We start from the raw sequence: 22891 nt of genomic DNA, 5'->3' as shown, positions 1-22891 counted from the left end.
AACGAGCTTTCTGGAAAATGTCAACGGTTGGGGGGGGAGGGGGAGAGAGACGCGACGACGAGAGTCGACGAGATGAGAAATGCGCGACGGGGACACCGGCGATTAGGACCTTTTGACACGCGCGCGCGCGCGCGCGACTTCGGCGAAGCGCGCGAAACAATCTTACAGGCCTCGTAATTTGTCGCGACGCTAATTATTTATGGTTTCTTAGATTCGTGTCTTAGATCCCGCAAACGCGCGCGCGATTTCGCGAGAATCGATTGAAATCGCGAGAGAGATAGAGAGAGAGAAGCGTCGGATGGCTCTTACAAAATATTCACGTCCAAAGCGACACTCCGCTTCGCATTCCGCCGCGAGTGAAAGATGCGATCGAAAGGAAAAAAATATCCTTTCCAATAATCGTTTCTATATTCGTATTTTTCCGAGTCGAGAGAGAGAGAGAGAGTGTCAGCGTCAAGCTGTTTATTCGAGGATTTGCTCAATCGCACGCGTCGATGTGAACGAAGCTCAACGAGGATTCTCTTATAGAAATTTATTACCGTTTGTGCTAAAAATAATAATAATATTTACTTGAAAAATTAAAATTATTGTTGAACGGTGCTTTTATTATTCGGTTGTACCAGTAAGTACAGTTCTGCAAAAGACGAGAGGAAATGAAATGCGGTCCTTCTCCGCGATGACGACGCTCCTAATCCGCCGGGCCCGCGGCTTTTGCTCGAAACATCGAAATTAATGAAGTCGTCCGACGAGACCTCGGCCTAAGCGCGGTAAATTAGAGGTACACGCCAACCATTAGAATACTTAACGAGGACATCACGGTGGGACGCGGTTGTGCGCGGGTGTGATGATGAATCACCGCCGGATAACTCACCGCTCGCGCTCTCGCGCACAGCTCTTTTGAGCACGCGCGCGCGCGCCCAGGAATATTAAATTAAGTTTACTTATTGTTAGCCGAAAACCTCGTTCGAGAGCCACTGCGGTCCTCTCTCGACTGCTTTTCTCTCCCGACCTTTTCCTCGCGCAAAAGAAGAGAGCGAGTCGGCGGGTATACGAAAGATGTAGATGAAAAAAGCAACAGACAAAAGTCATCCGGACAAGAAAAAACATTGTCAGACGACAAAAAGAGCGATTCTTTCTTGTCTCTTCCTTTCTTCTCATTTTCCTCGTCCCAAATCCGTTGCGGCATTTCGAGAATACGAAAACGCTCCCGCGATTGTTCATTGTTGAGAGACGCAAAGCGGAAGAGAGACCATGCCGCGAGGTGTGATTTCGACAATGATCCCCGCTGAGAGAGAGAAAGAGAGAGAGAGAGAGAAAGAAGATGCGTAATACGTTTTTCTCTTGTTTTCCCGCTTCTCCTCTCTCTCTTTCGGAGTCCCCATAGGTCAGGGCGCGTCTCTCTCTCTCTCTCTCTCTCTCTCTCTCTCTCTCTTTTCTCTTCGGAGTTGAAATATACAAAATGAAATATGAAATAATGGTTCGTGCCTTGTGGCTGGCTGAAGGCACGGGCGCACCCATATCTACGCCCCCATGCGCCTATGTACCTATACAGGACCGCGCGCGTACATACATGTATATACACGCACGTATGTATATACGCACATATGTATATACACACGTATATACATCGGCGTGGCCGTGCGTGTACGTACATAATGTGCGCCAGCGCGCGCCATATGTATGTACATCCGCCTCGCGCTCAATTTTTTCCTTCTTGTCGCGAACATCTTACGTTCGTATTAACCCTTATGCCTCGCTTAATGATATTCCGGCCTACCATGTTGGCATATTGAACGCAACTGAGGCAGATTCCAGGCTTGGTCGTCAGACCCGCCGCCGCCGCCGCCGACCAAGCCCACCTGTAATACACGTACGTGTATATGTACATATGTGTGTACAGATATATATATATATATACATATATGTATAATATGTACATATACATGTATATATACACACTTGTGTATATGCGCGACGAGAGAAAAGAGTATTTCTCTGCTCGTTTTGCGCGAACGTATCGGGGCGACGAGAGATAGGGGCTGCTCTCGTTCCCCTCTCCTCTTCTTTTGCGCTCGCCGAATTAAACGCGTCGTTAACCAAAAGGGATCGACTGACCGAGCGATTTTATCGGGTTTCGGGATACACCGAGATGTACCACCGGGGGCTTGTCCCATTATTGTCGAGAAGTGGTAATTTATCGAGTATTTACGTACAAGAGGAGAATTTCGATTTTTTATTTTTTTTTTAAGAGAAGAGCCGTTGCAATAAAGCGCGCGTGCGGTGCAACTTCGCGCGCCGACGCGACGTCTCTTCTCGAACGATTCAAAGACGCATTTAACAAATTCGTCTTTGGCTAGTAGATGTTTAAGGTTTACTTTTCGTTAAAAATTGTTTTCCCATTATGTTTGTCGAATATTTAATTTGTGGTTCGATTTTTTATCGAATAATATAAAGTTTTCTTATCTTTTCAATTTTTTATTTCTGTTTTTTATGTTTGTGTGTTATTATTTTCTTTTGTTTAAATTCTTAATTCTCTATGTGCATTCATTTTTACTTTTATCTGCCACTATTTTTTAAATAATTGTTTTAATTTCAAGAAATTCTCTCCTCAATTTAATTCTCTAAATAATTGATTTTTATATCTATTTATATTTTTTTTATTTTTTTTTATTTTGTTAGTTTCTCGCGCCTGAGAGGATTTTCCCAAAGCGCTTTATAAATTAAGTTATCCAATCTAATCTAATAAATAAAATAAATATACATATAGAATATATTTAATTTTTCACCATCGTATATCTCTCACGATATTTTTACATTTTGACTGTTCATGCAACGCAGGAAGTTCCGGAACAACGGTAAGAATCATGCTACGCATATCGCACGTGTTGTTTCGCGCGTTTCTTTATTTCTTTCTTTTCTTCTTCCGCTTCTCTCGTATTCTTTATTTGACGGGAACTTTTGTTCGGGGCTTTGCTCCTCTCGCAGGGAAGAAATGGCGAGGGCTGACGCCGCAAGACAGAAGGCCGTACGTCGAGGAGGCCGAGAGGCTACGCGTGATACACATGCAGGAACACCCGAATTATAAGTACAGACCGCGGCGTAGGAAGCACGCGAAACGGACACCCGGTGCACCGTCCTCGCCGCCCTTAGCGACCAACACCGCGGGCAACAGGTCCAACCCCACGGGCACGACGATTCATCATTCCATGTAAGTCGATACACACACACACACACACACACAATACTCTCCTGGGCCGCGTGTGTGCTTTCCCGCTAATGAAGGTACATACGTTGCGCCTGATGGTATAACCGCGCCGGTTAATTGAGAGATCCCTCGGCGAGGATTTAAAGCGCCGCATTATGATGCCGATGACGTTATATTCGTGAGATTTAAGCGGCGTTTAGAGAGCTCAACAAACGAGCGCGGTATAAATCATTCCGCGTCGCAAATATATCACGTGTAATTGCGGCAAAGTCGAATCGTACAAATTAATAATTAAACAATATATAAAGCGCTTGTGTGTTTTATTATAATTAATAATTTACAATACGGCGTGTACAAATGGAAATATTGCCGTTTCAAGGTCCAAGATGGACAGTTACCAGAGTATACCTCAGATCCCGTGGGGCGGCCATTCCCCGATCTCATCTCTGTATCATCAGCAGCAGCAGCAGCAGGGTATCCAGGAGTACAAATCGGAAAGTAATTCGCTTTATGGCAGCCCTTATACGCCCATTATTCACACTCCGGACATATCTCCGGTGGCCAGTCCCGAGCCAGACGGTAAATCTTTGTTTACTTTGCGAACCAAAAACTTAAATCGCGCACGAGTCGCGCGCATCGATGTCGCGTTGTGTACTTTGGGATTCGTTACGCGTTTTTCGATTAATTCCCCCGTGCATTACACGCCTGTTAAAACCTCTACATACAAAACAATTGTAAAATATAATGCGAAGTAATTGATACATAGAACGCGCGCGCGATCGGGACGGATAATTGCGTAGCACGTGTAACGAGTGGAGTTAACAAAAACAAAGTCATCACACGATGATAATTTAATCGAACCAGGCGACGGAGGTCATCTGGCGTCCACTCAGAATCCGGATCCGGAACGAGATCTGATGGAGGGCACGTCGAAGCAACACGGAGATATGAACGACCAAACGAAACGATATACTTTTATGAGTAGCGACAATCAACTGCACGCGGCTCACGCCGGTAACGTCAGCATATCGTCGTGTCAGAACTCAGGCGGTTACACGGACACTTTAACGTACAAGAAATCCGTACGTATTTGCGCAACGTATTGTTTAACATATTAACACTCTTGTGCATTTTTTTTGCGATGCAACGTTATATAAAAAAATTCTTTTTTCAATCTTCAAAATATTTTATTTTAAACATGTATAAAATTTATAAAATGTGTAAAATTTTGTTAATAGTGACATAAAAAAAATAAGTCTATTTAATTGTTTATTATTGTATTAAATTATTAGTAAAGAGAAAGAAAGCAAAACATACCAAAAGATTCGTTCTACATTATGCGATTGCGTCATTCAGGTGGGTTACTTGAACTTTGAGAGACAGTCGACGAGCATCGCCGCGGTAGGCATAGCGAACGGTATGATGGTGTCATGCAATAAACTACGCTCCGGTTTCGACAACGTCGGATCAGTCACGGGCACGTTTTATCCGCCGGTTGCCTCGCCGCACGATCAATCGTTGCAGCATTACAGCGGCACGCAGTCGTCCAAGAGCGCGACGAGCTACTCGATGCAATCCACCGTCGAGAGTAATTACAATCCGGTCCAGTGCGCCAGTAATCGGCAGCAATCCATTGGAATACGCGGTGCTGCCGAAACCTGTTCCGGTAATATTTTTTCCTTCACACGCAGATTTAACGACTTTAATTTTCGCACTAATTCAATAGAACAGAAGAATTATTTTAGTTTAAAATAAATAATTATTCTCTAGCTAATATAATCAGATAGTTAATTATTTATTAATCTTACATTTTTTATCAGTCCGCGTTCCACAATCGACTGTTGATTTGTTTCTCGCAGGTACGCATCGATATCAAATGCCGCATCACCAGGACTATCAGACGGACGCGTCCTCCGGCAGCGCGCAGCAGCCGCCGCCGCCACAACAACAACAACAACAACATGCGATTCTTGGCGGCCACATCGATCCCGGCATGAGCACCGAGGACGATCAGCAGCAAGCGTTGCAACTGGAGAAGTACTTCAAGTATTCCCATCCGATCATAGCGCACTCAAGTCTGTCTTCGCAGAGCATGCTGGACAGCAACCACAACTACGCCAGCGATTTGCGCTACTACGGGGCATCGCCGCATACCCAGCTGGACATATCGACCTCGCAGTGCATCGTCGATGATCAACAGGGTGGCAAGGACGTTCGTTGTGCTCCGAACGTCGGCGCGATCAGTCACACCACCATGGAGCAGTACCATCAGAGCTTGGAAGTGTCCAAGTATCCAGACCATCACTCGGCTGCGCAACAGCATCAACAACCGCAACAAACTTCGAATATGGACCACGTGTCCAAGGGTGATGACGATTTCAGTGTTATACTTGCGGATGTGCGCAAAACTTGCTACAGTAGCTAGTGTTTCTTCTTTTGTTTTTCGTGCATGGATGTCTCTCGCAGTTCGGGTCTGAACTTCAGATCGGTGTGCGGAAAAACTTGTCTTTTGATCGCGACAGAGGAAGGAACGGGACGCTTGTGTGTGCAAATTTGACGTCGTCACGTGGCTTGGTGCTACTCGAAAGAATATAAAAACAATTTTATTCTCGCGATAGAAAAGGTATGTTTCGTTAATTTCGGAAAATTAGAGTAACTTTGAATCTCTGTGAGGAAAGATGTCATTTTTGCAATTTAATTTTATTTTATTCCGCGACACGCGCGGACAACAAGGTTTGATTGCAGTTTGATTCTTTGGGAACTCTCTCTATCCATTATGTTCGAGTATCTCTTGTGTATAAAATAAGCACGATCTCTTAGTGAATATTTCAGTTTAACTGAGATTATACATTCATGCGGATCAGAGTGACGTGTATCGGAATTGTCGTCTGTTAACAAGCCACAGCAAAATTGTGTTGAATAGAAGTGAATATTATATTTTATAACATCTTTTATCGCTAAAAAGAATGTTATATAATGTATGAATAAAAAAATAACCCGCATAAGATATAAATATTCAAGAACGACACTATAAATTATGTTACATGACACAAAAAAGTGTTTTTTTCTTTTTCTTTACTAGAACTCTTATAATTTTCTCATAAAAGTTTCACACGTGTGAATCTTTAAAACTTTATTTACACGTGTTTTATATATGAACATAAATTATAATATGAACAGAAGATATTACAATGACAAACGACTGATATTGCGCGGCTCTGATTTAGAATAGCATAAAAAGTTGCAAGAAAGAATTTTCATACTCATGTAGATTTCACTTTTGTAGAGTTCATTATCAAAGTAATACAGTAGCAAAGATAACAGCGCGCGATATAACACACAAAGAATATTAAAGTTATATATTATTTTATATCGGAAAGCATATCAATATATTAAGGGAAAGTTGTTTTGCATCAAGTGTTCTCGTATTTACATATACTGTGTGACACCATTTGTCTTTAATATGTACTTAAACGGTTTATCATTTAAAACTTTATCGCTTAAACGTTTATCTACCTAATAAAAAAAACTTTAAAGTATTAGTTATCTTGTTGTATATAATTTATTTTTGTTTCGCATTTTTTACATAAGTTTGGTGGGAAAATGCGAGTGTGCGATGCAAAACGTTTTCGATGCTTGTGTAAAAATGTGTAAAGAAAGAGAAAGAGGATTCTGTGTGGAGAGAGGTTTAGAACTAAATTATTATAAACTATATTATTTTGCTATTATTATATGTTTACTATTATCAATTATTAACGTTATTATTATTATTATTATTATTATTATTATTATTATTATTATTATTAATGTATTATACTTAATACAGAACCATTTGTGAACAAACATTTACTTTGCACATACTTCCTCTAGAAGGAACATCCTACCACACAAAAGAATTTTATAATTGTGCACATGTAGTGAAATTAATTTTTCAGGATTTTCGTTTCAGGAGAATCGTATGTTATTAAAAATATCACACTCATTATGTATATGTTGTGTATATATATTAATTCTTTTTATTAAATATATATAAAAAATATTATATGTATATATGAGATATACAACGTTATATGTGTGTAAAGCTGAAAATCATACACAGTGATACTCATAAATTACATCAAAGAGAGTTGATACAAAGGTCGATTAAAGATTGACGAACATTTTCTTATCTTAAATATGTTATATTACATAATTATTCCTTGCAAAAGGTCTTGGATAATTGTATAGTCTCTTGCTTACCAAATAAATACATAGCATATTTATTATTTTTACACAAAAAAAAAACATTTGTGACACGAAGGAGAGTAAATATTAAATAAATTACGATATAAATAATTAATCTCTTATTTAGCTAGAAATTCTTATTGCACGTGCATCGTCCTTTCTCGGATTGTTCTTATAACATTCATTATAAATTCGCTATCGTATAATTAAAACAGTTTGTGATACTAAAAATCAGTACATCAAGGCGACTTTGGAAACTCGATTCCCAAGTCTTTGCTTTGAATCTATACACATGTGTATACATAATATATGTATATATATGTATGTTTCTATACAAATGTTGTATTGCTATTTACGATATTTGTCGTGTTTTATTTGACGTATTAATCCCCATTGATTTATACATACATTGAACAGAGTTGTGCGACATTTAGAGTTGTTTTACAGTATTTGTGGCATGTGATACTAACATTGTCCATTACAATTTTCAATCAATTTTCCATTGCGAATTCGGAGCAGTAAAGGTTGCCACTTAAAAATCGGCCAAAAGTTGCGGAAAGATCTGACATTTTTTATTTAACAGATTATGTAACGCTTTCCCAATTGAACCAAAGTAAATCTCGTTCTTTGAGTCTCATTCACTGGATTCTTTTTTTTTTTTTTAATTCTAGCTGGATTTTGAAAAATCATCATAAATACATAGTTAATAAATAAATCATATCATAAATACATAGTTTTTGTACTCAATCGACTGCTAGAAAAATGTGAATGACAATAGATAACGAGGTCTATCGAGGAAATTATGTTGAGTATACATTATTTTCCTGTATCATTAAACAGAGTGCTTCATACGTTTTTTTTATAATAGCTGCTCGACTAAACGACACACCGAATACTGAGTAGATATTTATACACAATTACTGCAAACTTCAGTTACATCGTAAGTATACGTACTTTTCCTCGCTTGGAATAATTTCGTTTTTGTTACTGTAATAAATCTAATGTGTACAATTGCGAGGGATCTCAAAGAGCAATGGCTTAACGTATTATTAATACGTTTAAATGGACAGATTTTGCAGTCTTGTTTGCAATGATCCGCTAGATATGGTTCTCTCAGCGGAACGCGCGAAGACAATTCGTTACAAAAACTTGTATCGATACTTTTAATGTATTACAAAGTGTCATTTATCTTAAACAAATATCTTTAGAGTTTCGCACGATATATTGCACATCTTATACAGACTATACAGTTTTCAACAGTTATTAACATTGAATATTTTTATATATACAATCCCTACACATGTTAACTTATTGTTTTCTCCACGTATAACACATGCCTATATGTACAATTGGAACTCATAATGTACACACATACAATGTATAAATGGCAGCTTTACAAGTGTGTGTGTGTGTGTGTTATGTATAAAATTCTCTGCGTATAAATTATCCTCTGATATACTTCGGTACGATAAATAAAACAGAACGTCTTGGTACTTTGAATGGAATATTTGTAACATATTATCAAAGTATGGAAAGTATTATAAATAACGTAATGAGAAATATAAAATTAACGAGTGTATAAGTGGAATGATTTCACATGTTGCGGATCGTAAATATCGGAATCGGAATGTTCAATAAATTCAACAGAAATGTGGTAAACCATATTTGAGTCTACAACAAATTGTTATAAAGAAATAAATTGTACAAACATAGAATTAAAACTGTCACAAAAAATGTCACATTTGACAAATTGTGGAATGTATCAGACAAATTCTCATTCAATAAGTATATAGGGAAAAAAATTATAAATGTTACAAATATCCGCACTCTCTCTCTCTCTCTCTCTTTTTTATCAGCAAAATCTTTGTATAATTACTAATTAATTGTGTTTGACAATATTTCATCTTTTCTCTTTCAAAGTAAATTTTTCATTGATAAAAATTAAGTAAAACATATTTTAGTGTATCAATCTTTGTAACTCAAACTCTTTTAGAGTGTAATTTACTCACATATTGCTATAAATGTTTGTAAATATTTCCTCAGTATAAATCTAACTTTGCAAAAATATTTTTGCTGATTTGCTTTGGCGTGTTACAATCGTGATTAAAACTAAACTCGCACATGTTCAATATACAACACATATTCTATCTACTTACAAAAAAAAATAAATTTCACTAAATAAGATTTTAAGTAGGAATTGTGTGAAAAATACATTTAGTATTACGTATGTAATTAAAATATTTAATATCAAGTTTTTTTTTATATGAAGAGAGTATTAGAAGTTTTATTTATTCAACAAATTTTGTTCTGCATTTTAACTATATTCATATATCTCTTTTTCTTCATAAAATTAACTCAAGATGTTTAATACGTTTATAACAGAATAATTCTCCGTTCTAATTTTGTCCTACTCCATTGTAATGCACGCATATAGTTTCATTCAATTAAAAATTGCTATCTACAGCGTTCTTATATGTCATTCATCCCACAGACAGTTCTGTTTCATTTTTGAATAATATGAGAATATAAAACATTTCTTACAGGTTTTTATACCGCATCGATAGGTGCTGGCTATTTTTTTGCCATCGGATTTTCCTTTGCAAAACTTTAGACCACACGGATACCAACCGATACACAATTCCAAAGAGCACGTGCAAGGTGCCCAGAGATTGGATGTATCAGCGCATTTGGAAATCAGCACTGATCTTGAATCGTTTGTACCAGATTGCGATACAGTTGTAAAGTTATATATAGCTGCCATGAGTAGCTCTTCTGATGAGCCTGATAAACAAAGTTAGTTTTAGCCATTATTGAAGCTTAAGATATATATGTACGTGTAATTATATCGGTTTTAATCTTAAATAAGATACCTGGTCTTTGAATCCATTGCTTTATATCATCGTTTCTAGTATAAGTTGACCCAGATGCTTCTGCGCAGAGTGTTGTAACGTGTTTCGAAATTTCCTTAGACTGGGACACATCCAGAAAAAGGTCCATTGTATAATTGACATGACCCCTATCCTCTTCCGCTACACGTACAGTACCTGGATTTTTTTGACGCAATTTGGACATTGCGTCAGATGATATGAAATCTACTTTATAAAAGTGATTCACAAAACACATTACTTGATATTGATTTTGTCCGCGTTCCTCCTCACCAAGCACCAAAGCTTTTATGACTTGAACTTCCTGTAATTCAAATAATTAAAAAAACACATGATTAAAAAACAAAGAACAATCATAAAACAATTCTGTATTTTGATGAGTGTCTAAACTAAATTACATTTTTGAAATCAATAAGTTGTGTGACCAATGTGCCATCAGAACGTTGGAACTCGAGAGTGATCAGATCTTCCGTAACATTAGAGGAGATTGTTTCTAAAAGAATATCACCACCCTGTAAAAAATAAACAATTTTTCATACATAACATTAATATCGATGTATTAAAAATATTGCAGTCATATTTGTTATCAGAAACATTTTATATTCTAGTATCAAAGCATGTATAATTCGTATTTGAGGTTAGCAAGAAATCTTTCTCAAAAGAATATTTTGTCTGAGAAAACACGTTCTGCACATAAACTCCTCCGCACAAATCCTATACGCAAGTAAAATAACTCTTTATTATATTCGCGGTACACATTCACACCTGATTTTTGACATTGATGAGCAAGTGTGTGATGCCCACACCGTACAGATATTGCAATACGACGCAGGTCGCGAGAAATTCGTTGAATCCTCTCATTATCGCATGTTGTGACACTGCCTTCGACGTTCGTCACCCTGTCTGTCCGACTCGGTAGCGACGAACCGATAATTTGCTCTAAAAATTCACTTCATTGAGTATAACCTGACGTATCAAACCTGCAATATTCTTTTTTTTTTCTATTCTATGACAGTCCGCATTTCTGACGTTTCTGACTGTCATGTTTACCGACCCCTTTCCTAGTGTCAGTGCAACCAACATAGTAAAAGAAAACTTCACGCTTGGATTTTGAAAAATGAAATATGATCAAAGTACTACATATCAGTACGTATCTTCTATTTGTTTTATTGCACAAAACTCTCTATTACAATGAAAAATTATAAATTAAGAGATAAATTAAGAGGTAAATATTTACAAAAACGGAGCACCCTCAATGACCTTGACATATGTTGTCAAAGACACTTATCTGAACAGAGACACTAGATGTGATATGTAAGTCTGGCACACAAATGTAGATTAGATCTGCGATGCCGTTAAAGGTGAGTGCAAAAATATAAAGGAAGTTTAAGAGTTTGTTTGTATACATGTATTTTTTTAAGATTGTGTCATTTTTTATGCGCAGATTTTGCACCACCGTGAACACTGTGCGAGGCGGATATTTTATCTTCTTCGCTCATTCGTGCAGTCGACACTTTCGAGGATTTGCTGCGTACGGTATTTTCTCTGAAAAAGAAATTCTTGTTATATATTTCTTATAATATACTTCTTCTTGTTATATAATAAATAAATAACGTATATAATAATAGCATATATGAGGAATATTTACGAAGATTGCATAACGTCGTTGCATAACGAGGACAAAATTGACGGCATCTCTGGCAGACGCACGGGCTCTAAATCGTAAACTTTCAAATGCGCGTAAACGGGAATCTATGAAATTGAAAAATCTCTTCAATACAATAACTTGAGATATACGCTATATAATAAATTTGATGATTTTTATGGCTGACATGTGGAATCTCACGTGCAATAGAGACGTATCCAGAATTGTGGGTGGCAAATAATTTGTCGGTAAATCAGGAAGTTGATAATGATGACCAAGTACCGGAGATTTCAATTTTCTACCGTAAACCAAATCGAATTGATCAGATCCCAAACGATCAGCAGAAGTGAAATCTTGACTTTGTTGCTTCACTTCTTTTCTGCTTGAAATATCCATATCTCTATGATAAAAGTATTAAGAAGTGCATAAAAACGATATAATATAAACATTTTTTCAAAATAAGTTGCAGATTTACCTGAATTATATATTAGGAACAATCTAGATTATTGTTATTTCATTAAAATATTTAAAATGCGCATTTAGTCAAACCTGCAACAGTTTGTTTATAACCTGAACTAAAACTTGGATACTACACGTATATTCTGCTTGATATTTGATCGATAATATCACTCTGTATTATCTTTCCAACATGAATTTGAATTGACGTTTTGACAGATTTTTATGCATTTATTCATATAGCAAGCATTCTATTCTTTCTTTTTCCACGAATATGTTTATTCTCTCACAGTTTCATAATTAATTTCTTCTTCTTCTTCTTTGCATATATGGCTCACGCCACTGCGAGAGAGGAGCAAACGCCAGTCTATAGATATAGGCTGCTTTCCTTTTAGGAGACACAAAAGTCATTCTGTCTTTGTTTCTCACTGAATACTGAACAAAGACAGAACGACTCTTGTGTCGACTTGTGTCGACTGCGTCTCCTAAAAGGAAAGCAGCGATAGGCTGGATAATATTATCTTAGGACAATATTAAATAAGATGATTTTATCTTAAAAAGAAGATTTTATTTTTTAAGAGATGATTTTATCTAAAAAATGATGATATCATCTTAAATAAGATGAGTTTATCTTTTAAAAGATGATTTTAACGTAATAAGATGTTTTTATTTTTTACAAGATAGTATTATCTTAAAGTAGATGTTTTTATCTTACAAAAGATGAAAAAGAAGATACAAAAGAAGATTTTATCGTAGTATAATATTAAGTATATTATTACACTTTAGAGCTTTTTTATCTTTGCTTTTACTTCATTAAAATATCAAATAAAATATCTTGTAATAGACTGTTTTGATTAAAATGTTTATTTTGTAATATTTTATCAAAAAGAATAACTAAATATACACAGTAATTGTCGAGTAATTTTGTTAAAAAAAACTGTTGTCCTCAATCGAACGAAATTCCAGAATTTCTTCTGTTTTTCTATTTCTTTATTCATTTCTTCTTTATATATTTCACTCATAATAATTGTTCATCGCACAAGGGACCAGTTAAAAATACAACAATAAAAAATATTATTATGTGTATTTTTAATTTATTGCGTAATGGTATAATTTTTTTAAACCCAGAAAGACTGCGACGTAATTACATAGAAATTAGAACGATTGATTTTGAACGATTTTAAACATGATCAGCTTGGCAAGTCAATATAATTATATACTTTATATATATGTAGCATATCATAACGTGGCGAGACTGGGATACATCCGTTTACGAAGAAAGAATGAAGTTACGATGATGGTAGACGCTGGTGTAGGCATCAGGTACGCCAACAGCGCAAGGAAGAACCCATGAGGTGATACCATACTGTACACCATTGCAAATGAACGGACCACCGCTGTCACCCTGTGAAAAGACAGATGATTTTCCATTAATTTTTCCGAGTTTTTTGTCTCACCGTTATGTGTCATACAAATCACAGGACCAATTAGGTCTAGTTCATCAACGAATGCTTATACTCACTTGGCAGGCACCAATTCCGTATTTGTTGTATGCGCACAGGTGGCTGTCGTAAATAGGCTGACCTCTGTGTGCGTTCTGGCAAGTGGACTTGGAGACAATGGCTTGGTTCATCTTCAGAAGAGTGGTGGAGAGCGGACCGTTAGCGCTCGTCTTGCCCCATCCGGATAGAGTGCACTGAGTGCCGGGAACCGGCGCAGAGCTAGCCAGGCCAATGGCTTTCTGGTACTGATTGTATTGAATTGGTGCACTAAGCTGAAACGGATAAAAAAATAATAATAATAATGAAAAGCATGATTCAAACATAAACTGTCAAAAATACAAAAAAAAAAAGATAAGTACTCAGATCGTAACTTCACATTGTGAAAGAATTATTTTAGGTCGACTTACAGTGATCACAGCGACGTCATTCACCCAAGATTGACTCACGCTGTCTACATAGTTCGGATGAATGCGTACGCTCGACACGGAATGTTTCTGTCCCTGAGTGGCTCTAAGATTTCCGGTGGCGATGCGGAAGTTGGAATAAGGTGGAGAAACAATGCCCTTAACGCAATGCGCGGCAGTTAGGATCTTGGTTGGGGCGATGATGGATCCGCCACAGATGTGCTGGCCGTTCACATTCAGAGAAACCTGCCACGGGAACTCGCCCAAACCCGCTGGCTGACCACCGACAATCGCTTCGGGTTCATCAGCGAAAGTCTCTGCATAGAGAATACAATGTACGTACATGTACACAAATACACGTCATACTTTAATGCAAAAACTACATTGAGCGAAAAAAACCGTTTTTTTTTTTAATCGAGAATACAAATGTACAGAAAAAAATGTAAACTGTAATATAACTGTAATAAATATTTTCACTTACGTTGCGCGAGCGCGCCAATTACCAACAGCACATTTAAGGACAACATTCTTGATGATGAGTCGAGTCGAGAATCGATCCCAGAATGAAGACACCACTTTTTATGTCCTTTTTATACCAGATTTACACCTGTATTTAATCTCGACAAATAGCTGGCCACATTCTTATGGCAAATAAACGCGATGACATCTGTATTGTGCATCTTAATACAAACATGATAAAATTCTATAAGTTGCACACTTAATTACTTTACATCATATATGTTAAATGGAATGCGAATGATAAAACATACGTAATTAATCCGAGATACACGAAAGAAGTATATTTTTTTGCTCTTATTTATTGCTGCAAAATCGAATCATTCATTAAAGAATTTATTGAAATATAAAATATCAAAAATTGCAAGTGAAGTTCATCATGTTCTTTTTGAGCATATATAACAAATGATATATATTATTAATAACAAATAAATTTTTTTAGAAATTAACACGGATTAATTACTAAACGGATGTTTCAAAAGAACAAAATTTTTATTGTTTACTAAATTATAAAATCAAAAACACACGGATATTATCATTATCTTTTGTCATCGTGTTTGTGTAAGTTCTCAACTATACGAAATGTGCACTTATTATAAAAAAAAGTTTAGAAAATACATAAAAAAGTTACGTAAAAAAATTACGTATTAATAGTTCTCAAATTTACGAAAAGACATGTTCAATTGTGTCATTGTTCGTGTTGTGTTGATGATTTGTGCAAGAGAGAAAAGTTGGTTTTATTCGCATTCTAATATATTTTGTGTTATTTAAATTATAGAAACTTTTCTCTTGTTTGAATTAAATTACTACAGAAAGTCGCAATGATTGGAATTTGTTATGTAATCTTTTGATTTGACTCTTTCAGCTCTTTATTTAATCATTTGCGATTAGTAAAAGATAGTGTTTAAAGTTCTCTCATTGTTTGCATATTCATTATGTCTTTAATTGACCTTGACAAACAGTTGTCACTGTTTACAATCAATAATCGAACAACGATATCTGCGTGTTACATTTTAATTAATCCTATTGATTAATATCCCGTAAAGTGCAATTAAAAGATAAATTCACTGAATTGATTAACAATTATACATATATGCAGAAGTACAATAAAAATTAATATTACATTAACAGGTAAGTACGTAAGTATCTATTTGTCTCATATCTTGTTGATGGGTGTTATAGCTAGAAATGTGGAAAAATAAATAATTAATTAATAGGATTATCTAATGATTATAAATGAGTTTTCGATGGATTAAGCTCTTACTCAAGGTGATATAATAAATGAATTAATTAAGAGGAGATGATATATTTTCATGCTCTAGTTCTTAAATTTGAAGTAACAGCTGTGAAAATAAACATGAAATGTCCAAAGAATGAAAAGCAATTCTTGTTTGCGTTAAACTCCATGCCAACAAAAATAGTGTAAATATTCAATGACGTTGAAAATTATTTTTTTTAAGATAAAAAGATATCTTAATATTTATATTACAACAACGTAAAAACAATATTTTAATATGTAAATATAGGATTACATTATTTTGAAATATATAAATTGTATCTGATTTATTTTACAACAATGTGTATAAACCGCTCGAACAAAAATTAATCGTTTTATAAAATATTTTGCAAACTTGCGATTTTATCAACGGTATAAAACACAAATTTCTGTAATTTCGTTTTAAACGTATGCAGATGGCGCGTGAACTTCGTAGGGAATAAATTGCTGGATGTTGTCGATAGTTACTAAACTATCGATAACTCCGATCGAACGAATTATTCACACACGCATGTACGTTCGCAGTACGGAACTGTCATTGCTGTCACACTTTGCGACGAGATTGACACAATATGTTCGGTAAATATACGATTTAAATTATCGGAATTTATCATACACACTCGAAAGTTAATTCGTTTAGATTGCGATTGAACGATGACATTTATCTTTACATCTTTTATGTTTTAATTCCAGGCTGTTGTTGTTGGTGTTGCTCGGCGCTACGCCCGAGATACAAAAGACTCGTTGACAATATCTTTCCGGTTAATCCTCAGGTGAGATTATCGTCCGAATTCCGTTCTTTCGATTTTGTGTTTTTGTTTCTGTAAGAATTTGATCGGTCTCGTGAATGAATGCATCATCAATCAATACCGAATTGCGCTGTCCTTGACAAGCGGGCGATAGCACAAAGTGATTGTTCTATTTGCAACTTGAACTCGTGATATTTGCAATAAGACTTTTTTTTTGTATGCAAAAAAATCACATTGATATGCTTCATTGGTTGTCAGGATGGCTTGATTAAAAATAACATGGAGAAACTGACGTTCTATTCATTGAGTAGCCCCGAAAAGCTGGATAGAATTGGAGAATATTTATTTCAACGTGCTTCCAGAGATATTTACAGGTAAATACAAATTATTAATTATTATAATAATTTTAATGATTTTAATTCAAGTATTTATACAAAACAAATAGTATTGGATATTATACTTGTACTGATATATACTGATTATATAAATATAATTACATGTTACACTATGCATACAAGACTGGAGCAATTAATACAGATGACTATGGGTGCAGTCAAAGTCTCAGTGCAAATGTCTTGAAGCGCGCATCATTCTATCTTAATTCTATATTTAACAAGAAATAAAAACAAAACGATGCTTCGAAACATTTGCAGTGAGACTTTGACCACACCTATATAACACCTATATACAATACGATTGACATAGTACAATTACATAATACAAATTATAGCATGTTATATATAATAGTCATAGCATCATGAAATAAATCATGAAATTTTCTGTTTAATACGAAATTATGCTTTAACAGGAGAAGAAATGGCTTTGTTGTCATTGCCATGGAGGCAATGGACCAACTTCTAGTGGCTTGCCATGCACAAACCTTGAATCTGTTTGTTGAAAGCTTCTTAAAAATGGTGCAAAAACTGCTGGAGTCGACAGATCCTCAATTACAAATTCTAGCGACACAATCTGTAAGTGGCAATTTAACTAACACAATTACATGTGTTGGCGCAAATACTTATCATTAATTATAATAATTGTTACAATCAATAGAGCGTTGTAGTTAGTTTTACCGATTAATGTACTGTGTTTCAGTTTGTTAGATTTGCCAATATCGAGGAAGATACGCCTTCTTATCACACACGTTATGACTTTTTCGTGTCAAAGTACTCGGCAATGTGCCATTCCAATAACGACGATCCTGCCATACGCAAGCAAATAAGACTCGCCGGTATTCAGGGATTACAGGTAAAACCGCTAAATGTTGCTTCTTATTTTTCTTTTCAAACATCTTTGTACTTATGTGCATTTGAATTTGTTATAACACAGGGTGTTGTGAGAAAAACTCTATCTGATGATCTGGTGGAGAATATTTGGGAACCTGTGCATATGGACAAGATCGTACCGTCATTGCTGTACAACATGCAGAATTCAAGGTGAATTGAAAGAAATCAATATTGCGTATTCTATATATTACTGACTAAGATGTATTTTTAGATATGCCAATAAGGAAGATGCGACGCCAGACAGTCCGACTGAAGAACGATTGGATCCGCCGCAGTTCGCGGAAACTTGCATGCGAGAATTGATCGGACGTGCGTCATTCGGCCACATTAGATGTGTTATAAGACCTGTGTTAAGGTACGAGATCAAATTTTCGAGATTAACGCAACACATATATGTTTCTATCTGTGCACGAAAATGTTTATTAATTTCTACATTTGCAGACACTTGGACAACCATCAGTTGTGGGTTCCTAATTATTTCGCAATTCATACTTTCAGGATAATTATGTTTTCCATCCAGGTACGTAATCGATTGCAATGTAAATTGAAAAACATCGAAACAAAAGTGTAAAAAATAAAATGTTTATTTTTAATACATGTTTACAGTCGCAATATTCTTACACTGTAGTGGAAGCTTTAATGACGCATCTCGACGATCATTCAAAGTCGTCCCCGAAAATTCGCACTAGCATAGCGGACACCTTGTCTAAAATTATATCCATTGCCGCAGGTGAAAGTGTTGGTGAGCATATTATTTATTATTTATTTATTATGTATTTGTAGATAATATAAATTTTGTAAATAAATGATAATCATCGAGTATTGAGTAAAGTTTTGACAACGCTGGTATTTCTTCTAGGGCCATCCGTATTGGAAATTATAAACTCCTTGTTATCTCATCTCCGAGTTAGCGTAACGAGAAACCAATCGTCGAGTAGCGACGAGCAGTTGTATCAAGAAGCCCTTATTAACGCCCTTGGAGAGTTCGCGAATCATCTACCGGATTACCAGAAAATTGAGATTATGATGTTCATCATGAGTAAGGTTCCGTACAGCCAGCCGGATCGTATTGTGTCAGTCGGCAAAGGAGACGTGTTACTTCAGAGTATACTTTTGAAATCGTTATTAAAGGTATACATTTTTGTTAATTTTAAACAAAATTTTAATGTAAAAATATGTATAAATCACAATGTTAATCTTTTTCTAAATATCTTATTGTTTTATGTATGTAGGTCGGCACTAAATATCAAACTATTCACTTGAACACGACATTCCCGCCCAGTTTCTTGGATCCATTGCTGAGAATGTCATTAGCAGCGGATGCTGAAATGAGACTGCTTGTACAAAAAATATTTCATACTTTAATCGATCGACATAGAAACATCATGAAACTCGCTAAACCAACGTAAGTTCGAGTTTTAATTAAACATTAATTGTTATCTTGTTTTTTAATCTTTGCAAACTTTACATAATGCTGTAACTTTGTTTTTCTTTTTTAGTGTGAATGTAGCGGAACTTGGTCTTGATGTTGAGAAGGCATCTCGACCTGACGTGATCTTTATTAGGAAACACGGCCCTGAAATTTATTTAGCATTATACGAATCATTAGAACTGTCTAGTAATACTGTAGAAAATGTAGAATCTATTTATACCACGTTGGCATTACTTGCCATTGAATTGGCTTCTGAGGAAACCGTATTAGAATTGTTGAGATTAGTGCTGAGCCTTCAAGATCTGGCATTGACAAGCAGTCAAATCAGTCTCACGCTCAAATTCAACTTGCACGCAATAGTTATCAGCTTGTTAGTTTTAATATCGTACGTCTGTAATATTACTGCTCTGATGGATTACGCGAATAAGGTGAGTGTGTTTTGAAATTTTCAAAATCTTTGTGTAAAAGTATTATTATTTGGTAGAAAAATATTTTTTTCTTTCTGAGATTATATAACAACGTGCACAAAGACGCGTTTAGATTGTGTGGTTGATAATGTTGTTTCTAAGGTGGTAGAAGCGCGCCGAAGCGAAAGTCCGCATTTGCTACCAGATTTACAGTCTCAATACAATACTGGTTTGACATCTAGAATAGCGCCGGCTCTTTTAGTTGATCAAACTGTTGTCAGCGAATGTCTAAAGGGAGTCGGCCTTGATAGCGGAAAGTTGCAGCAAGGCACAGGTTACAGTAGCAATTCTTTACAGCACAGGTAATATAATTGTGTTAAATATAACATAGAGTAACAATTAAAGTTTACACTTTTATTTATTATATATAAATTACGTGAGGTGAAAATATTTTCTTTTAGACATTCTTGGGTTGATAGCGCCGGACGAAACTCGCTAGCTGATATTAATTCTGGAGGTCCAGACTTAGACAGTGGAGGTTCATCGCCCGGTGTACAAAAAGTATAATTTACACTTATATTTTTATTTTCAATACATTTAGTAGTCGGTAACTTCTTAATACTATATTACTTCCTTTGTGCAGAAACTACCTGGAGAAGAATTAACATTCGAGAGTATGAAAAGAATTCTGACAGAGAATAACAATAATCATATAGTGGAAGAAGAAAAGCGTATGCAACTTTCTCAGTTCTTCAGAAACGCACCATTCCAAGACCTAGTGTCAAAAACACAACCAAAGGTACAAAACTTTATTTAAATTTTTTCATATTTAAAAAATGATATCACGTTTCTCTATTTGGTCGTTTTTTACTTGTTTTCAGCACGATGTTCTACAGAGCAAATTATCAGAAATATTTAATACTTTATCTGTTGACCCGCGCAACACAGTTCCTACATCTGGACCACAGACAGACGCTAAACCGAGTCAAACCCCAGCTTATGAAATCCATTTTCCGGAGCTGTTTGTATATTAAAAACAAATCGTTCTTGTTGCATTTTAGTCTAAACTTAGCGTTGTATTGTCCTAGGTCCTGTACACATTGTCCAGTAGCACAATTAGTAAGTAGCTGTTTTTGTGGAAAAAAGCTAGAATTTTGTTTTATATTATTGTTAAGTATTTTTTAATGCAATGTTGAGTTATGGGTTATATCGTGTTTGTTTATGTGAATATATACATGTATAGACTGTCATACATTATAAAATCGCTAATACTTTTTTATAGAATCTCCAATTCAAGTATTTTTGTTATATGAAATATATATACATATATGTAAAATATATATGTAAAAATCAAATTTTAGCAAAAATGATAAAAATGATGCATAAATTGTGTAAACCATATGTTCGATAATATTTATAATCGTGCTTATTGTTCATATAAAGTGATTTCTTTTCATGCATATTCTAGAAAGAAATTGTTATCGATATAGAAAAATGTTTTAAAATGTTCTGTAAATATGTTAAAATACACATTGTGTCGTAAACATAAACGCAGATTTATTATTTTTAATTGTTTACATTAGATATTTTTTAAAAATTGTAAACTGAATATTTATATTAAGTATTTTTTTTCGTTTTTATGCCTATGTCTTTCGTTAAAACTTTCTATCGAATACATATGTGTAAAAAGAAATGTACACTTATTGGAGTAAAACAATTTTACTGTATTTTTTATTCTGTAAGACCTGTATTGTGTTACATTGTTCATGATTTTTTTATTGTTGAATTTTTGTATAAAATATTCGAAAATTTACCAAATACATAGTGAATGGAATGAACACAAATTGTTTTGTAAAAATGCTTGAAAAAGGTCCCTTTATTCAACCGCTCATCATAGGAACACGATTAAGTCGGCTTTAAGTGAAGTACACAAGGTAAAAGTGGTGCGCATCTCTCGGAGAGCAATCAGTTGAACGACATCGTGATATATAATTTTACAGTTTAACACCCATGCATGTGCGATTGTTTGGACATTAACGATCTTTGCAGTTTATACATTGTATAAAGTGCATATCCTTTCCAAGCGATGCCGAAAAACACTATGTTTTCATACATTACTTTGTGAAAACCGCGACATAAGTTTTTTTTTTTTTTTTCGTATAAATGGTCGAGCGATTGAATTAAGGCAATTAGCGTAGGATGTGCCATTCGTGCGACGACTACTTAACATATTATTTGATAAGGTTCTTTTTTTATTTTTTGTTTGAAATATGTTTGGTCAGTTTGGTACGCTCTAAGAGGTATTTCAAGGCTCCACCTTCAGTAGCTCCACGTCGAAGATGAGAACGGCATTTGGCGGAATAGTGTGTCTTTGTCAAGTCTAATATAAATACTCTCTTGTTTCGTATTAAAAAAGTAAACTTAATAAAACATTATCATTAGACAAAATTACCATTAAACTATAAATAAATAAATAAATAATCTCGTATTAAATCTGAAAATCTAATTTCTATTTTATATTATTCTATTATAATTTTGTACTAAAGGATATACTCCAGGGTGGCCTCGGCTACCGTAAGCAAAGTCTGGAGAACAAGTTAGTTTGGCTCGTTGTCCGACACACATTTGTGCAACCCCTTGGTCCCAGCCTTTAATTACTTCACCCTTTCCAATTCTGAACTTAAAGGGCACCCCACGATCCCTGCTGGAATCAAACTTTTTTCCATTGTCAAGGGTACCTATTAAAGTCAAAACATTGCTTATAAGATGTTGTGTGTTTTTTCTATTTAACACCTTGACGCCGGGGAACGCATATATGCGTGATTCAGATCTTTACTAGGCGCCGGGGAACGCATATATGCGTCATTTAGATTTTTCACAAAAATAAGTAGATAAAACGCTATA

The 22891-nt window shown here is 35.2% G+C and overlaps 6 protein-coding genes across 11 annotated transcripts in view; 2 read left to right on the top strand and 4 right to left on the bottom strand.

Moving 5' to 3' along the window:
* The window catches only part of LOC109855397 (putative transcription factor SOX-15), a 30716-nt gene extending 23491 nt beyond the window's left edge, over nucleotides 1-7225 (top strand). For 3 of the 4 annotated variants that reach the window (XM_020429618.1, XM_020429619.1, XM_020429621.1), the window contains 5 exons: nucleotides 2986-3208; nucleotides 3585-3784; nucleotides 4070-4287; nucleotides 4562-4871; nucleotides 5065-7225. In XM_020429618.1, coding sequence (XP_020285207.1) covers nucleotides 2986-3208; nucleotides 3585-3784; nucleotides 4070-4287; nucleotides 4562-4871; nucleotides 5065-5630 — 1517 coding nt within the window. In that variant the 3' untranslated portion in view covers nucleotides 5631-7225. The remainder of the gene's footprint in view (nucleotides 1-2985; nucleotides 3209-3584; nucleotides 3785-4069; nucleotides 4288-4561; nucleotides 4872-5064) is intronic. The other variant, XM_020429620.1, reaches the window with a different exon arrangement.
* A 2434-nt stretch (nucleotides 7226-9659) lies between these two features.
* On the bottom strand, nucleotides 9660-11358 carry LOC109855395 (out at first protein). The gene is made up of 4 exons (XM_020429613.1): nucleotides 11080-11358; nucleotides 10713-10826; nucleotides 10300-10618; nucleotides 9660-10210 (listed from the first exon to the last, which is right to left on the bottom strand). Exons 1-4 carry the CDS (start codon nucleotides 11173-11175, stop codon nucleotides 9906-9908), a joined length of 834 nt encoding a protein of 277 aa, XP_020285202.1. The 5' UTR covers nucleotides 11176-11358; the 3' UTR covers nucleotides 9660-9905.
* A 302-nt stretch (nucleotides 11359-11660) lies between these two features.
* LOC109855396 (WD repeat-containing protein on Y chromosome) lies at nucleotides 11661-12775 on the bottom strand. 3 transcript variants are annotated; one of them, XM_020429614.1, is made up of 4 exons: nucleotides 12435-12775; nucleotides 12161-12359; nucleotides 11963-12066; nucleotides 11661-11859 (listed from the first exon to the last, which is right to left on the bottom strand). In XM_020429614.1, the coding sequence occupies exons 2-4, from the start codon at nucleotides 12353-12355 to the stop codon at nucleotides 11742-11744; spliced, it is 417 nt and encodes a 138-aa protein (XP_020285203.1). In that variant the 5' UTR covers nucleotides 12356-12359; nucleotides 12435-12775; the 3' UTR covers nucleotides 11661-11741. The 3 variants fall into 3 exon arrangements, with proteins under 3 accessions (XP_020285203.1, XP_020285204.1, XP_020285205.1); XM_020429615.1 differs by having other exon boundaries at nucleotides 12530-12775; XM_020429616.1 differs by lacking the exon at nucleotides 12435-12775 and having other exon boundaries at nucleotides 12161-12414.
* A 712-nt stretch (nucleotides 12776-13487) lies between these two features.
* Nucleotides 13488-14912, bottom strand: LOC109855405 (chymotrypsin-1-like). Its single transcript, XM_020429632.1, has 4 exons — nucleotides 14803-14912; nucleotides 14325-14638; nucleotides 13938-14189; nucleotides 13488-13820 (listed from the first exon to the last, which is right to left on the bottom strand). Exons 1-4 carry the CDS (start codon nucleotides 14846-14848, stop codon nucleotides 13686-13688), a joined length of 747 nt encoding a protein of 248 aa, XP_020285221.1. The 5' UTR covers nucleotides 14849-14912; the 3' UTR covers nucleotides 13488-13685.
* Nucleotides 14913-16602: 1690 nt separating this feature from the next.
* On the top strand, nucleotides 16603-21298 carry LOC109855393 (protein EFR3 homolog cmp44E). Its single transcript, XM_020429611.1, has 16 exons — nucleotides 16603-16692; nucleotides 16807-16886; nucleotides 17121-17236; nucleotides 17671-17833; nucleotides 17958-18110; nucleotides 18192-18298; nucleotides 18360-18503; nucleotides 18590-18668; nucleotides 18755-18890; nucleotides 19008-19279; nucleotides 19381-19553; nucleotides 19648-20008; nucleotides 20150-20349; nucleotides 20449-20548; nucleotides 20631-20786; nucleotides 20869-21298. The coding sequence occupies exons 1-16, from the start codon at nucleotides 16686-16688 to the stop codon at nucleotides 21019-21021; spliced, it is 2400 nt and encodes a 799-aa protein (XP_020285200.1). The 5' UTR covers nucleotides 16603-16685; the 3' UTR covers nucleotides 21022-21298.
* A 401-nt stretch (nucleotides 21299-21699) lies between these two features.
* Nucleotides 21700-22891, bottom strand: part of LOC109855391 (12 kDa FK506-binding protein) — a 2850-nt gene continuing 1658 nt past the window's right edge. The window contains exons 3-4 of the mRNA XM_020429606.1: nucleotides 22539-22725; nucleotides 21700-22350 (exon numbers count right to left, since the gene is read on the bottom strand). Of these exons, the coding sequence (XP_020285195.1) occupies nucleotides 22293-22350; nucleotides 22539-22725 (245 nt within the window). The 3' untranslated portion in view covers nucleotides 21700-22292. The remainder of the gene's footprint in view (nucleotides 22351-22538; nucleotides 22726-22891) is intronic.

Source organism: Pseudomyrmex gracilis, unplaced genomic scaffold (genome assembly GCF_002006095.1).
Source record: "Pseudomyrmex gracilis isolate BER0280 unplaced genomic scaffold, ASM200609v1 scaffold_88, whole genome shotgun sequence".
NCBI lineage: Eukaryota > Metazoa > Arthropoda > Insecta > Hymenoptera > Formicidae > Pseudomyrmex > Pseudomyrmex gracilis.
The sequence above is the reverse complement of the archived record's forward strand: the minus strand, read 5'-3'. Positions and strand labels throughout refer to the sequence as shown.